The sequence below is a fragment of the Hypanus sabinus genome, chromosome 23 (assembly GCF_030144855.1).
Source record: "Hypanus sabinus isolate sHypSab1 chromosome 23, sHypSab1.hap1, whole genome shotgun sequence".
NCBI lineage: Eukaryota > Metazoa > Chordata > Chondrichthyes > Myliobatiformes > Dasyatidae > Hypanus > Hypanus sabinus.
Window position 1 is genome coordinate 3,074,282 of NC_082728.1, and position 17,019 is coordinate 3,091,300.

Sequence of the window (17,019 nt, forward strand, 5' to 3'; positions counted from 1 at the left end):
AAAGCCACAATGTATAAATTGCTTTCGGACAGTGATGGGAAATGAACCTGGGTCGCCTGCTCTGCAATGCATTGTGCTAACCATGACGTTACCGTGCCACTTCCATCACTGATTCCAGTGCTTGGGGAGAGTAAATCACTTGTGTGATAGAGGTTGGAGTCCAGCTCGGGAAATTCCAGGCAATGCTGTAGCCACAGTCACCTCAACAATGTGTTTTCTTCCAGGGTGAAGCACTATACCGACTTCTAACCCGCACCCTCGGTAAGTGAACTGTTCAGTTTCTTTGCTGTTGTAGTGGGGAGGGGAAGGAGTACAAGCTGGCAGGTGATAGGGAAGCAAGGTATGAAGTAAGAAGCTGGGAGGGTCTCCTTTCTCCTCTTTTTTCTTTCTTTTCTTTTTCAATCTTTTTATTAAATTTCATATATAAAAAAAACAACACAAAATAATGAATAGATTACAGATTCAATAAACTTGAGATTACATTAGTAATAGGATAATAATATCCTATTAAAACATCCATCAACAAAAGGTACATAAATCAATCAAGTCTATATAAATATATATGAAAAACAAAAATAATCGTCGAAAAAAGAAAAAAAAATTGAAATTATATATGAGAAAAAATATATAATGAAAAAAAAATACTAAACTAAAACTAACATGGGCAATAATAGCACTTTATAAATATATAAAGGTGTCAAGAAAAGAACTCCAGAACTCCATACCTGAACAAGTATAAGTAGAGAAAAGGATCTGAAATAAGCCAAATTAATTCATATGAAAGTGTCGAATAAATGGTCCCCAGGTTTCTTCAAATTTAATTGAAGAATCAAAGATAGTGCTTCTGATTTTTTCCAAACTCAGATAAGAAATAGTTTGGGAGAACCACTGAAATGTAGTAGGAGGATTTACTTCTTTCCAGTTTTGTAATATAGACCTTCTGGCAATTAATGTTACAAAGGCAATCATTCGTCTGATTGAAGGAGAAAGCTGATTGCCATCTTCATTTGGTATACCGAAAATTGCAGTAATAAAATGGGGTTGTAAATCGATATTCCATACTGAGGAAATGACATCAAAAATGTCCTTCCAATAGTTATGTAAAGTGGGACATGTCCAAAACATGTGAGTCAATGAAGCCACTTCTAAGTGACATCTGTCACATTGAGGATTAATATGCGAATAAAATCGGGCAAGTTTATCTTTAGACATATAAGCTCTATGTACAATTTTAAATTGTATTAAAGCATGTTTAGCACAAATAGAGGAGGAATTAACCATTTGTAAAATTTTTTCCCATTTATCTGTTGATATATTACATCGAAGTTCTTTTTCCCATTCTTGTCTAATTCTATCCGATATTTCTGGCTGTATCTTCATAATCATGTTATAAATAAAAGCTACTAATCCCTTCTGACAAGGATTAAAAGTAAAAATCAAATCTGAAAAATCCGATGGAGTTGAGTTAGGAAAAGATGGAAGAATTTTATGTAAGAAATTTCTAATTTGTAAGTATCTAAAAAAATTAGATTTAGGTAATTCAAATTTGTTGGATAGTTGATCAAAAGACATCAAAGTACCTTCAAAAAAAAGATCACGAAAACATTTTATACCTTTCCTTTTCCATATACTAAAAGCTTGATCTGTCAATGAAGGTTTGAAAAAAAAATTACATAAAATAGGGCTGTCCAGAGCAAAGTTTTTCAGATTAAAGAATTTGCGAAATTGAAACCAAATTCGTAGTGTATGTTTAACAACAGGGTTAGATATCTGTTTATTGAATTTGGCTAAATCAATAGGAAGAAAAGAACCAAGAACGGAAAATATAGAATATCCCTTAACCTCACTACATTCCAAATTTACCCACTGTGGGCACACAGGTGAATCCAAATCTAGTTTCCAGTACATTAGGTTACGAATATTATTCGCCCAATAATAAAATCTAAAGTTAGGTAAAGCTAGACCACCATCTTTTTTAGACTTTTGTAATTGCCTTTTGCTTAACCTAGGATTTTTATTTTGCCAAACAAATGAGGAAATCTTTGAATCAATATTATCAAAAAAAGATTTAGGAATAAAAATTGGTAAAGCTTGAAATAAATATAAAAATTTTGGTAAAATCATCATTTTAATAGCATTAATCCGACCAACTAATGATAAAAATAAGGGAGACCATCTAGTAGTAAGTTGCTGAATTTGATGAAGCATAGGTAAAAAATTCAGTCCAAATAAATCTTTATATTTCTTGGTGATTTTTATACCTAAATAGATAAAGTTATCAGTAACAACTTTAAATGGCATCCTATCACTCAATAAAGTTTGCGCGTTTAAAGGGAATAACTCACTCTTATCTAAGTTTAACTTATAACCAGAAAAACTACCAAATTGAGCCAACAAGGATAAAATAGCAGGAATAGACCTACTAGGATTAGAAATATATAACAACAAATCATCAGCATAAAGCGATAATTTGTATAACTTCTCATTACGGGTAATACCAAAAATATTAGGAGACTCACGAATAGCAATAGCTAAAGGTTCTAATGCAATATTAAATAATAAAGGACTTAAAGGACAACCTTGTCTCGTACCACGAGATAATTGAAAAAAAGAGGATCTATAATTATTTGTAAGAACAGAAGCAACAGGTTTATAATATATTAATTTAATCCATGATATAAAATTAGGACTAAAATTAAAGTTTCTCAATGCATTAAATAAATATGTCCATTCAACTCTATCAAAGGCTTTTTCAGCATCTAATGAGATAACACATTCTGGGGTTGTAGGTGATGAAGTATAAATTATGTTAATCAATTTTCTAATATTAAAAAAGGAATATCGATTCCTAATAAAACCAGTTTGATCTTCTGAAATAATCTGTGGTAATACCTTTTCTAATCTAATGGCTAAAATTTTTGTAAGAATCTTAGAGTCTACATTTAATAATGATATAGGGCGATAAGATGCACATAAGGTAGGATCTTTATCTTTTTTAAGAATTAAAGAGATAGTAGCTTCATAAAACGATTGAGGTAATCTCTTCTTAACAAACGCATCATTAAAGATTTCACATAGCCAAGGAGAAAGCAATAAAGAAAAAGTTTTAAAAAATTCTACAATAAAACCATCAGGACCAGGAGCTTTCCCTGAATTCATTGATGAGATAGCCTCTCTTATTTCATCCATAGAAATAGGAGCATCAAGCAAGCTACAATCTTCATCTATCAGTTTAGAAATATTCAAATTATTAAAAAAATTATCCATCGTAAACCGGTCACGGTCAAATTCTGATTGATATAAAGATTTATAAAAATCTTGAAAAGTGTTATTGATTTCTTTATAATCAGTAGTTAAATTACCGTCTTGTTTACGAATTTTAATAATTTGTCGCTTAGTCGAAATAGCTTTTAATTGATTAGCTAACAATTTACCAGTTCGATCACTATGAATATAAAATTGAGCCCTAGTCTTAATTAATTGATTCTCAATTGAAGAAGATAATAATAAACTATGTTCCATTTGAAGCTCAACTCTCTTCTTATAAAGTTCTTTGGTAGGAGTAACGGAATAAATCTTATCAATTTCTTTAATTTTATCCACCAATAAAGCTATATCTGAATATCTTTGTTTTCTTTTACCAGCGGAATATGAAATAATTTGTCCACGAATAAAAGCCTTGAAAGAGTCCCAAAGTATTCCTTTATCAATCTCTTCATTATAGTTTGTTGAAAAAAATAAGTCAATTTGTTGTTTTATGAAGGTAATAAATTCTGGATCTTGAAGTAAAGTAGCATTAAGTCTCCAAGATCTAGTATTGATAGAAGAATCCGAAATCTTGATAGATAACTTCAAAGGCGCATGATCCGAAATAGCAATAGAATCGTATTTACAATCAATAACATCTGTTAATAAACGATGATCAATAAGAAAGTAATCAATTCTAGAATAACTATGATATACATGTGAAAAAAATGAAAATTCTTTACCTTTAGGGTTCAAAAACCGCCATATTTCAGTAATTCCAGAATCAACCATAAAAGAATTAATAAGTAAAGCTGATCTATTCGGAAGAGTTCGAATAGGTTTAGATCTATCCATCGAAGGATTCAAACAACAATTAAAGTCTCCACCCATAATCAACATATATTCATTCAAATTAGGAAGAGAAGTAAATAAACGTTTAAAAAATTCAGGACAATCAAAGTTTGGAGCATAAATATTAACTAAAACAACTTTCCGATTAAAAAGTGAACCAGTTATCAACAAAAATCTACCCTGTGGATCAGAAATAATTTCATAATGTGTAAACGAAATTGAGGCGTCTATAAAAATAGACACACCCCTAATTTTAGCGGTACAATTTGAGTGAAATTGTTGACCTTTCCAGAACCTAAAAAAACGTTGATTATCCTCCCTCCTAATGTGGGTCTCCTGTGCAAAAATAATATTAGCGTTCAATCTATGGAATACTTTAAATATTTTTTTACGTTTAATCGGATGATTTAAACCATTAGTATTCCACGAGATAAAGTTAATAGATTTATCCATCATACCAATATTAATTGTGTGTATCATAAAAGGTTAAAAAGACACATAACCCACAATTTAGGAAGAAGGAAAATTGATTCAGGAGCAACCGGAGATCCTGACACCTCAACAATATTAACAATTTAAAGTCAGCCCATAAACTAAAAGCAAAAAAATAAAAAGCAAAAGCATGAAAAAAGATCCCTCCCCCCTCCCCCCACCCTTTGAAAGAAAGCCAAGCGGCAGGCGCATAAACTAATACTAATATTACCCCCATTTCAAGATGGCAGCTCCATAAGAAAATTTTTTAAGAAAAAACTATATAACACCCCAATTAAAATATAGAGTTGCAAAAAAAAATATATATATATATATATATACCTACATATATATATATATATATATATATATATATACACATACACATACACACCCATATCAGACAAATCAAAAAAAAACTAAAATAGTAAAACCAGAAAGATCATTAATAAAAAAAAATGCACATTAAAGTTTAAAAATGTGATACACCTTTAAAAAAGAAATTCCATATTCAGATACAAAGATGACGTTTCACAAGCCAAGACTTATGGGAAGAAGAAACGACATTTTGAGAAAGCCATATTACAAAATATGAATATAAATTCAGCAATCTAATAAGAAAATATAGTAAAAAAGTTATCAAAATAGAATATTTTTATAAAAAAAAAAGATTTAATAGACACTACAACATATTTAAAAAAAAACTAAAGAAAAAGAATTCAAAACCTTTGTTCCATTTCTAAATACAGGCAAGCAAATAAACGCTTATAAAAAGTAAAGACTTATGGGAAGAAGAAACGACATTTTGAAAAAAAAAATAATTCATTATTACAAAATACAAACGTATATAAAAAAAGGATATTATAAAAATTAAAACAGCATCTATAAGCAATAATAATAGTAGTAAAAAAAAAGACCCAGACCCATAGTTCAAAATAAGAAGTTATAACCCAACTTCCAGGGTTAAAACTTAAAATGAAATAACATCCTCTCTCCAAAAAAAAATCTTCAATGTAACTCATAGTTCAAGTTGCACTAGAGGATCGATATTCTTCAACAAATTTCTTCGCTTCTTCAGGAGTGATAAAAAAGTGTAGACTGTTGTCGGGCAGCACCATTCTAAGTTTCGCTGGATACATTAAAGCTTGTTTAAATCCAATCGAATGAATCTCTACCATCACTGGTTTAAAAGCGATCCTGGCTTTCATTACTTCATACGAATAGTCTTCAACTATTCGAAATGAATAATTTCTGTAGGAGATCATACCTTTTTTACGAGCTAATCGAATTAGAAGCTCTTTCTCACGAGGATAATGAAGGCGAACAATCACCGCTCGTGGTTTATCAGACACAGACGAAAGCCTCGCAACTCTATGAGCGCGGTCAATAACAGGTTCATTTTTCAAACCTTCACCACCGAAAATTTCCCACAGTAATTTAGAGAAAAATTCAGTTAAATCACCGGACTCAACTTTTTCGGGAATTCCGATGATGCGCAAATTCTGTCTGCGAGAACGATTTTCAAGATCAGTAATTTTAAACTTGTACTGATCTAAAGTTTTAGCAGTCGACTCTATCTTCTTCTCTAACACTTCAATTGTACGTGCTTTTTCACAAATTGATTGTTCAAGAGTCGTGATCTTATTTCCATGCTGTTGAACCTCTAACGCCTGCGACTGAAACTTAGTTTCAAGCGATTTAACAACTCCTTCAAGATCAGATATTTTCGAAGTAATCCTCCTTTCCAAACTTAACAGTTTACTGTCCAATTTACCTTCTAGTCTGCCTTCCAGAGCCGCAAATTTAGCATCCAGTTTATTGTCCAATTTACTTTCCATAGCCGCAAATTTAACATCCAGTTTAGTGTCCAAAAGACCAACAATTGCGTCGATGGATACAGGATCCTTAGCCGATTTCTTACTTGTAGCCATTTTAAGTTTGACAAGATTAGATCAACTATTATATTAGGAAAAAAGGGTCAATCAAAGGTAGCAACTCATATGATTAAGTTCGAAAAGATCTAATTAAAGGGTGATTATAGTTAAAAAAATAAAGAGCGCCTAAAAGGCAGATGCTTACGCCGCCATCTTGAAACTCCACCCCCCCTCTTTTTTCATTTCCCATTCTGGTTTCCCTCTCACCTGCCCATCATCTCCCTCTAGTTTCCCTCCTCCTTCCCTTTCTCCTATGGTCCACTCACCTCTTCTATCAGATTCCTCCTTTAGCCTTTACCTCTTCCACCCGACCTCTCCTAACTTCGTCATACACCTTCCTCCAACCACCCACCTTCCCCCTCACCTGGACTCACCTTTCACCAGCTAACTTGTACTCCTGCCCTCCCCCACCCTCCTTATTCTGGCTTCTGCCTGCTTCCTTTCCAGTCCTGCTGAAGGGTCTTGGCCCGGAACATCGACTGTATATTGTGTGTGCGGGTGCGCGTGTGTGTGCGGGTGCGCGCGTGTGTGTGCGGGTGCGCGCGTGTGTGTGCGGGTGCGCGCGTGTGTGTGCGGGTGCGCGCGTGTGTGTGCGGGTGCGCGCGTGTGTGTGCGGGTGCGCGCGTGTGTGTGCGGGTGCGCGCGTGTGTGTGCGGGTGCGCGCGTGTGTGTGCGGGTGCGCGCGTGTGTGTGCGGGTGCGCGTGTGTGTGTGTGCGGGTGCACGTGTGTGTGCGGGTGCGGTACTGGACAGCTCTTGGTGCAGCAGCTGGTAAGGGCAAGAGAAACTGCCCTGAGAGTGGGGAGTGCTGCTGACATAACACTGAGTGGAAAAGCAAATCGTGCTGAGGATGTGGAGAGTCTGCAGAGATATAGATAGATTAAGTGAGTGGGCAAGGTTCTGGCAGATGGAATACTATGTTGGTAATGGCATTGCCATCCATCTTGAAAGGAAAAGTAGAAGATCAGATTATAATTTAGTGGTGAAAGATTGCAGTATGCTGTCGTACAGAGGGACTTGGGAGTGCTTGTGCATGATTTACAAAAGTGTGCTTTGCAAGTACAACAGATTATCAAGAAGGCAAATGAAACATTGGCCTTCACTGTTAGAAGGATTGAATTTAAGAGTAGGGAGGTAATGCTACAACTGTACAGGTACTGGTGAGGTCACACCTGGAGTACAGTGTGCAGTTTCGGTCTCCTCACTTGAGGAAAGACTTACTGGCTTTGGAGGCTGTGCTGTTGAGGTTCACCAGGTTGATTTTGAAGATGAGGGGATTAACCTAGGAGGAGAGATTGAGCCACGTGGAATTCAGGAGAATAAGAAGGATCTTATCAAAATGTATACTACTATGAAAGGGGTGGAGAAGATAGATGCAGGACAATTGTTCCCACTAATGAGTGAGAGAAGAACTAGGGACATAGTCTCAAGATCTGGAGTAGATTTAGGACGGAGATGAGGAATTGATTTTCCAAGATGGTAGTGAATCTGTGGAATTCCTTGCCCAGGGAAGCAGTGGAGGCATATTTCAATGACAGAGGTTTTTGCATAACAGGGGTATGAAGGGTTGTGAGGAAAAGGCAGGTAGGTGGAACTGAGTCCATGGCCAAATCAGTTATGAAATATTGAATGGCAGAGCAGGCACGATGGGCTGGATGGCCTCCTGCTTCTTATATTTCCTCCTCCTCACGGTCCTGCAATCGTTTTCTTTTGTTAAGTTAAATCTGCTTCCTAGTTTTTCATCTTTAATTCTCTTCTGATTTTAATTCTACAGGCAGCGCTGTGATCCCCATCTCACCATCATAACATGGAACACAACACCATCTGCTGGGTCTGGCTGCCATGCACAGGGACTGCTGTGGCACCATCTCTGGGGAATTACAGTCCTTTCACAAAGGAACCCCTCGATTCTATGAAATGTTTTGATGGTTTCAGCATTTTGTTCTATTGTGGACGTGTTTGTATAATAAATAAACCTGCAGTGCAGACACTTGTAGAGCGGAGTGCTTTAGGTTCCAGACACAGCCCCAGCAGTAGTGACGCTGGCACCTTTCAACCACCCTGTCCCATCTTCAATACTGTGCCTTTTTGCCTCTTGTACAGAGCAGCTTCCCTCGGCTCCGGGCTGACAACACCACCAATGGCAGAATCGCTAGCACAGTGACTACTGAATTATCAGGTTACCGACCACAGTGTCTGTCTCTCTCTGGCAGGGATTGGCACCCCACCCCCCAATCAGAATCACGTGAAGCCATGTGAGCAGAAGTTGCTTGTCGTATCACCATCTCGTTCACATCACAAGTCCAAGTTATTCCACCATTGACGCCAGGCAGACAATCTCTGAAGAGTATTGATAATGCCTGGGGTCACCCGTCCTATAAAGACATTGCCCAGAAGGCAATGGCAAACCACTTCTGTAGAAAAATTTGTACACTCACACACACTGTCTCGCACTATTGCACTCTCGCATACTCTCACTGTCTCCCAACATCAACACACTGGTGCATCCCCTGTTACTCACCTCCAAAGCCAATGTATCTATATCACTCATCTGGGCCTATGGGACATTTTTCATCTACCTTATCTTAGACCATAAAACACAGGAGCATGTTAGGCCATTCAGCCCATCAAGTTAGTTCTACTATACCATCATGGCTAATTTATTATCCCTCTCAACCCAGTTCTCCTGCCTTCTCTCTGTAACCTTTGACATTCTTACTAATCAAGAGCCTATCAATCTGCTTTAAATATACCAAATGACTTGGCTGCAGCAAGTTCACAACAGATTCACCACCACCATTATAAAGAAGTTCCTACTCATCTGTTCTAAATGGATGCAACTCACTTCCAAGGCTGTGCTGGACTCTTGCTGTGCCCTCCATGTCCACTCTATCTAGGCTGCCTGGCTGCTGGCTTTCTCACAAGAAAACATTTTGTGTGTGTTGCTTTGATTTACCAGTGTCTGCAGATTTTCTGGTGTTTCAAATGAGATACCCCTCATTCTTCAGAACTCCAGGAGTACAGGCACAGAGCATCGAAGGTTCTTCATACATTCACCCTTTCAGCACATCCCAAAACTGCTCACAATACTCCAAATGTGATCTGACCAATTCCTGATACAGCCTCAGCAATTACATCTTTGCTTCTATATTCTAGTCCTCTTGCAATCAATGCCAACATTGCATTTGCCTCCTCACCACTGACCCCACCTGCATGTTAACCTTTAGGGAATCCTGTACAGGGACTCCCAAGTCCCTTTGTGTCTCTTGATCAATGGTTGTAGTTATTGTTGCCATTCATTGCCAGTAGATCCCAAGGGCTTCCACCACCATTCCTTCCCTGTTCCAGTCCTGTTGTAAGACCCTGGGCTTTCTGTGACAGGCTGGATTGTGACCTTTGACACTGAACACAGAGAGGGGGAAACTACTTCCTCTGTTTCTAAAGTGTAAAACTACAGCGCAGGAACAGGCCTTTCAGTGACTTACCCCAGGCTTTCCGCCCTGACTCCACTCTACCCCAGTCTCTCCTCCCTGACTTGACACTGCCCCAGTCTCCTGGCTTCTTGGCTCCTCACCCCGGCTCTACCCCAGGCTGCCTGACCCACCCCAGCTCTACCCCAAGGTCCCCCTGCTCCCCTCCCTGACCACCCCAAGGTCCCCCATTCCCCACCCCCATTATAGCATAGGTTGCCCAACTACCCCAGACACCCCAAACCCTACCCCGACTCCACCCCAGGTTGTCCAGCTCCCTGCCCTGCCCCACCCCAACTCTACCCCAGGCTGTCCAGCTCCCTGCCCTGCCCCACCCCAACTCTACCCCAGGCTGTCCAGCTCCTCTTCCTGCCTCAGCCCACCCATCGCAGGATCGTACTTTGCACCTAACCCCCGCCAAGTGGGTTGAGCTCTAACTCTGCAACCCACTCTTCATTGCTAGCTTCTTGCTTTGCTCCCATCTCGGCCAGTTGGGTAGGGCCCTACCAAGGAGGTAGAGGGTGGAGGGAGTGGGGGTTGCTCTGATATCACAGGGTCACCCTCTGCCCACAGTCTAGGCACTGCACCAACTCTGTACCAGTGGGTAAAGCTGGGCACAAGGAACACCAGGTTCAGCTCATGAACCTTTGGACATGGAACCACAGCTGAACAGGTCCTTTGGCCTGTCTTGTCATGCTGAACTGATTAGTAATCAAATGAACTAATCCCTTCTGTCTACCCAATGTCCATATCCTTACATTTCCTGCCATTCATGTACCCATGTAAGAGACTAAAACATTTGCCTCTGCCACCACCCTGGGCCGCGTATTCCAGGCACCCATCACTCTGAGTATAAAAACTTGCCCCTTCTCATTTTAAATGGATGTCCTGTGGGATTAGGTATTTCAACCCTGGATTATATTGTGTTTAAGAATGAACGGAGATTTATCAAGCAAGTTGCAAGAAAACACTGCTCTGCCGGGCTTATTAATGGCCACATTTAAAAAGCTCTCCACTCAGTTAATACGGTTATTAACAGATCGTAATTCATTCAGAAGAATATCCACATAATTAATGCCATGTCACATTTAATGTAACTGTGTACTAATTTAATCAGTATCATTAAAGTGACAAGATATAATTTGAAAGAATGTTGAAGTGGAGATAGATGTACCATTTGGTTATAATCAAATCTGACAATTTGAAATAACAAAAGTCAGAACTAATTGTGTTCAATTTACCAAATTTTTCCAATTACACGTAGAGTTAAGTCTTAGAAAGTAACAGTTCACGCCTCCTTAATTCCATAGTTCATGCACCTCAAAGGGTGGTTGACCTTTAGGACCAACCAGGGTAGGTCTTAATGAGCAGTAGGAATGTGGTAGAACAAAAGTTTCTAGGAATACAGATCTATAGTACATTGAATGTGGCATCACAGGTACATAGGGTTGTAAAGAAAGCATTTGGGACATTGGCCTTAAATCAAAGAACTGAGTACAGGAGATGGGATGTTATGTTGAAGTTGTACAAGACATTCATGAGGACTAATTTAGAGTATTGTGTGCAGTTTTGGTCATCTACTGACAGGAAAGATGTAGACAAGGTTGAAAGAGTACAGAGAACATTTACAAGGATGTTGCCAGGTCTGGAGGATCTGAGTTATAAGGAAAGGTTGAATAGATTAGGAATTTATTCCCTAGAGCATAAGAGAATGAGAGATTTGACAGAGATGCGTAAAATTATGAGGGGTATAGATAGGGTAAATGCAAGCAAGCTTTTGCCACTGAGGTTGAGTGAGACTAGAACTGGAGCTCATTGGTTAAGGGTAAAAGGTGAAGTGTTTTAAGGGGAACTTCACTCAGAGCAGTGAGACTGGAAATGGTTTGATATTGTGACTTGAGGTGAATGTGCTGCCTCTTTGCCATGCAAGCTTTCTCAGATCGATCCTGGGTTCAGGCTCCCAAATCTGGGGAGGAGGAGGAGGAGGTCCTGTATTTCCCATTCCCTCTGTGGGCTTCTCTCTGTCCTTGCAACCTCAATGGTCAGTTGTTGACATTCCCACAAATCACATTTCCTGCACAACCTGAAGTCCTTTTGCTCCACCATTGAAGATCATGTGGCCCAAGTCATATCACCAGGCTATACCTACCATGGAACTTGGGCATCACTGCATTGCTCAGGGACAAGTGAGGAGCTGGGTAAATGGGAACAACAGTCTGAGATGGATCGGCTAGCTTCAGACGGGGAGGAACAGGAAAACTAACGTTTGTCTTATATCGCTCTGTCCCCAGCTCTACTGCCTCGCAAGAAAGTGTGACTGTTAGAGCTGAACACCCTGGAGTCCCAGAGTTCCTCAGGAGGAACACACTGCTCTGTTGGATCAAGTGATATCGGACAACCCCAGTCTGTGTGGATCAGAAACAACATCTCCACTGTGGCTAGGCACAGCTCAGATGCCATTGATAAATTTGCCAATGGCACAGTTATTGATGGTGGAATGTCAGATGGTACAGGAGTGACAGATCTGCTAGCTGAGTGGTGTTGCAGCAACTGCACTCATCAGTAAAACCAAAGAATTGATTGTGAACTTCAGAAAGAATAAGATGAGGGAACACACACCAGTCCTCATCGAGGGATCAGAAGTGGAAAGAGTGAGCAGTTTCAAGTTCCTGGGTGTCGAGATCTCTGAGGATTGATCCTGGGCCCAACATATCAATGCAATTCCACGACAGCAGCTATATTTCATTAGGAGTTTGAGAATATTTAGTACGTCATAAAAGACACAAATTTCTACAGATGTACCGTGGAGGGCGTACTCACTGGCCTCATCACTCTCCGGTTTGGGGGTACTGCACAGCATTGAGAAAAGCTGCAGGAAATTGTGAAGGCTTCATGGGCACAAGCCTCTGTGGCATCTGGACATCTTCAAAGAGCAATGCCTCAAGGACCCCCATCACCCAGGGTCATGCCTCCTCATTGCTACCATCAGGAAGGAGGTATAGGAGTCTGAAGGTAAGCACTGTGATCTAGGAATAGCTTCTGCCCCTTTGCCATCCAGTTTCTGAATGGACTCTGAACCCATGAACACTACCTCATTACTTTTTATTTTTCCCCTTTTTGTACTAATTTAATTTATCTTTAAAAATATACAGTATACTTTCTGTAATTTACCATTTTTATTGTGTATTGCAATGTACTGCTGCCACATAACAAATTTCATGACATATGCCAACGATATTAAACCTGATTCTGATACTGATCCAGGTTCTTTGGAAGTCACGAATGAGACATAAAACTTACTGCTCACGGCCACTTATTGTTCCAGCAGCAAAGAGTAAACACAGGGAAAGACAACGAAGTTGTGGTTCTCTTACTGAAAACGAGCTCAGACTATTGAGAATAACGTTCCAGTGAATACAATTAACCTATCAAATAGCCAGGATCAAGTGACGAGACACTTGCTATGGAAAAATTAAGAAACTTCTTAAAAAAAAGCATCTGTACTAAAATATTAGAAAATTTGCTGAAGATTCACATGTATACAGATTATTATATAAAACTATAACCAAGCACAGAAAAGATTAAACTACAAGTTTAAATTACAATGTTATACTCCAATCCAACACCTACAATAGGCAGGGACGATGACTGTAGTCAGCACGAGGGGTTCAGGTACAGCCAGGGTCTAAACAAAGGTTTAGGTGGGGAGAGGGGGCAGAAGAGAGATTGTGCCTGGGATTTGGGTTTGAGGTCATCTGTGGTTGGCGATTGGAGGGATCGCTGGCATTTGGGGCTGTCGGATCTAGAGATGATATTCTCAAAAAGGTTCTTTAGGAGTCAAGAATGAGGCCCAAACCTTCATGGTCAGAGCCATTTTTATTTCATTATGTAAAAGGCCGACAAAATCAAAAAAGGGTGAATACAGGACTGAAGGCGTTATATTTGAATGCACGCAGTATACAGAATAAGGTAGATGAACTTAGAGCACAGTTACAGATTGGCATGTATGATGTAGCCGTCACTGAAAGATGATATCTGGGAGCTTAATAACCAAGGATACACGTTGTATCGAGAGGACAGGCAGGTAGGCAGAGGGACAGTGTTGCTCTGTAAGGATTGAAATCAAACCATTAGGAAGAGGTGACATAGGGTCAGAAGCTGTTGAATCATTGTGGATATAGCTAAGGATCTGCAAGGGTAAAAAGACCCTGATGGGAGTTGTATACAGACAACAAAACAGTAGTAAGGATGTGGCCTGTAAATTACAATGGGAGGTAAGAAATGCATGACAATTTCAACATGCAGGCACACAGAATGCAGTGTATACTGCAGACGGAATACAGCGTTGGAACGTGTATGGTCGTGCACTTTGGTAGAAGAAATCTAAATGTAGAAAAAAATGCCAAAAAATTGTGATGCAATTGGACTTGCTGTCCTTGTGCACGATTCCCCAAGGTCAATTTGCAGATTGAGTCTGTGGTGGGGGCAGCAAATGCAATGTTAGTAATCAATTTGAGTACTAGAATGTAAAAGCAAAGATGTAACATTGAAACTATGAAGCACTGGTGAGGCCTCACCTGCAGTATTGTGAGCAGTTTCAGACCCCTTGTCAGAATCAGGTTTATTATCACCAGCATGTGACGTGAAATTTGTTAATTTAGCAGCAGCCATTCAATGCAATACATAATATAGAACAGAGAAAATAAAGTAATCAATTACAGTATATTTATACTGAATCAATTTTAAAACATGCTACAGAAATACAATTTAATAAAAAAGTGAGGTAGTGTCCATTCAATGTCCATTTAGGAATCTGATGGCAGAGGGGAAGAAGCTGTTCCTGAATCACTGAGGCTTCTGTACCTCCGACCTGATGGTAACAGTGAGAAATGCCATGTCCTGTGTGCTGGAGGTCTCTAATAATGGACACTGCCTGAGACACCACTCCCTGAAGATGTCCTGGGTACTTTGTAGGCTAGTACCCAAGATGGAGCTGACTAGATTTACAACCTTCTGCAGCTTCTTTCAGTCCTGTGCAGTAGCCCCTCCCTATCAGACAATGATGCAGCCTGTCAGAATGCTTTCCACAGTACATCTATAGTTTTAGAGTGTATTTGTGTCATATGGGGGGGGGGGGCCCACATTGGGAGCAGACCCAAAAGCAAGACACAGGCACTGAACTACCAGGAACAGGACTAGGCATGAGAAGGAAGCAAGGGAATGAGGAAGAAAGGACACTGGACATGACACAGGTCCCAGACGAGACAAGGATTCCTGGCCTGGGCTAGGACTTGACGAGGATAGCGGAACCAGGACATGGAACTGGGAACTAGGAGCCTGGGCTTGGGCTCCGAGCCAGAGACTGGACAAGGACTCAGAACCTGGGTCTTGATTCTGGCTCAGACCCCAGAACCAGGCAAGGACAAGGCGTGGCTACAGGACAAGGAGAGGCACAGGACTGGACATGAGACTGCTGGACTGGACAAGCGAATCCCAGCACCAGGCTGGGCAGGGCAGGGCAAGGCACATCAACAAGATGAGAACACAGAGCCCGGGTCAAGGGGGAGACAGGAACATGGAACACCAAGCCGGGACCCCTCCTTGGGTAAAAGATGTACGGCTGGGACTCATTACACAGAACACTGAACACAACAAGACAGTTCCCAACACCAGATAGCAGCAAAACAGCCAGACCTACCTAGCAAAGGCATGGATGTGGACAGACAGTTCCAGGCAGGGCAAGGCTAGGCCCCAGGCAGGGCTTCAGAGGGAAGGAAGGGAACAGGCCAACCTTCAGGTAACAGCAATGACAGCCTGACTTACCCCACAGAGGCAAGGACAGGATACCAATGGGACAACCCCACACCAAGGCAAGAACATGATTCTGACAAGACAAACCAGCCATCAGCCTCAGACCCAGGGCCACTTACATCCCCAGCACTAAGATGAGAATCAAGTGCTTACAATTAGGCCCAAATGAGACAAAGGAATGCCAGAAGACTTGGAGCCTGGAGTCCCCGGACCGGACCGTGAGCCAGAACGTGGACTTCGTGGACTGGACCATGACAATTTGTTGACATACCAAATCTCTTCAGACTCCTAATGAAGTATAGCGGCTATCTTGCCTTCTTTATAGCTACATCGATTGGAATAACTACATTGGTATGTGTTCCTTCATCTTACCCTTCCTGAAGTCCACAATCAGCTCTTTCATCTTACTGAGGTTGAGTGTCAGGTTGCTGCTGTGACACCATTCCACTAGTTGGCAAATCTCACTCCTGTACGCCCTCTCGTCACCACCTGAGATTCTATCAACAATGGTTGTATCATCAGCAAATTTATAGACGGTACCTGAGCTATGGCTAGCCACACAGTCATGGGTATATAGAGAGGAGAGCAGTGGGCTAAGTACACACCCCTGAGGTGCACCAGTGTTGATCGTTAGTGAGGAGGAGATGTTATCACCAATCCGCAGATTGTGGTCTTCTGGTTAGGAAGATCCAGTTGCAGAGGGAGGTACAGAGGCCCAGGTTCTATAACTTCTCAATCAGGATTGTGGGAATGATGATATTAAATACTGAGCTATAGTTAACAAACAGAATCCAGTTTGTGTTGTCCAGGTGGTCTAAAGCTGTGTGAAGAGCCATTGAGATTGTGTCTACTGTTGACCTATTGTGGTGATAGGCAGATTTCAATGGGTCCAGGTCCTTGCTGAGGCAGGAGATCAGTCTAGTCATGACCAACCTCTCAAAGCCTTTCATCACTGCCGATGTGAATGCTACCGGGTGGTAATCATTCAGGCAGCTCACATTATTATTATTCTTAGGCACTGGTATAATTGTTGTCTTTTTGAAGCAAGTGGGAACTTCTGCTACTTGTCTTAGGAAGGATGTGCTGAAACTGGAGAGGGTTCAAAGGGGGTTCACTAAAATGTTTCCAAATTGAATGGCTTGTCATATGAAGAGAGTTTGATGGCTCTGGGCCTGTTTACACTAGAATTCAGAAGAATGAGGTGAGACCTGATTGAAACCTATTGAATGGTGAAAG

The 17,019-nt window shown here is 40.4% G+C and overlaps 1 protein-coding gene across 1 annotated transcript in view; it reads left to right on the plus strand.

Annotated features, from left to right (window-relative positions):
- utp18 (UTP18 small subunit processome component) overlaps positions 1-8,488 on the plus strand; it is a 44,156-nt gene extending 35,668 nt beyond the window's left edge. The window contains exons 13-14 of the mRNA XM_059948178.1: positions 225-261; positions 8,277-8,488. Of these exons, the coding sequence (XP_059804161.1) occupies positions 225-249 (25 nt within the window). The 3' untranslated portion in view covers positions 250-261; positions 8,277-8,488. The remainder of the gene's footprint in view (positions 1-224; positions 262-8,276) is intronic.
- Positions 8,489-17,019: the final 8,531 nt, after the last annotated feature.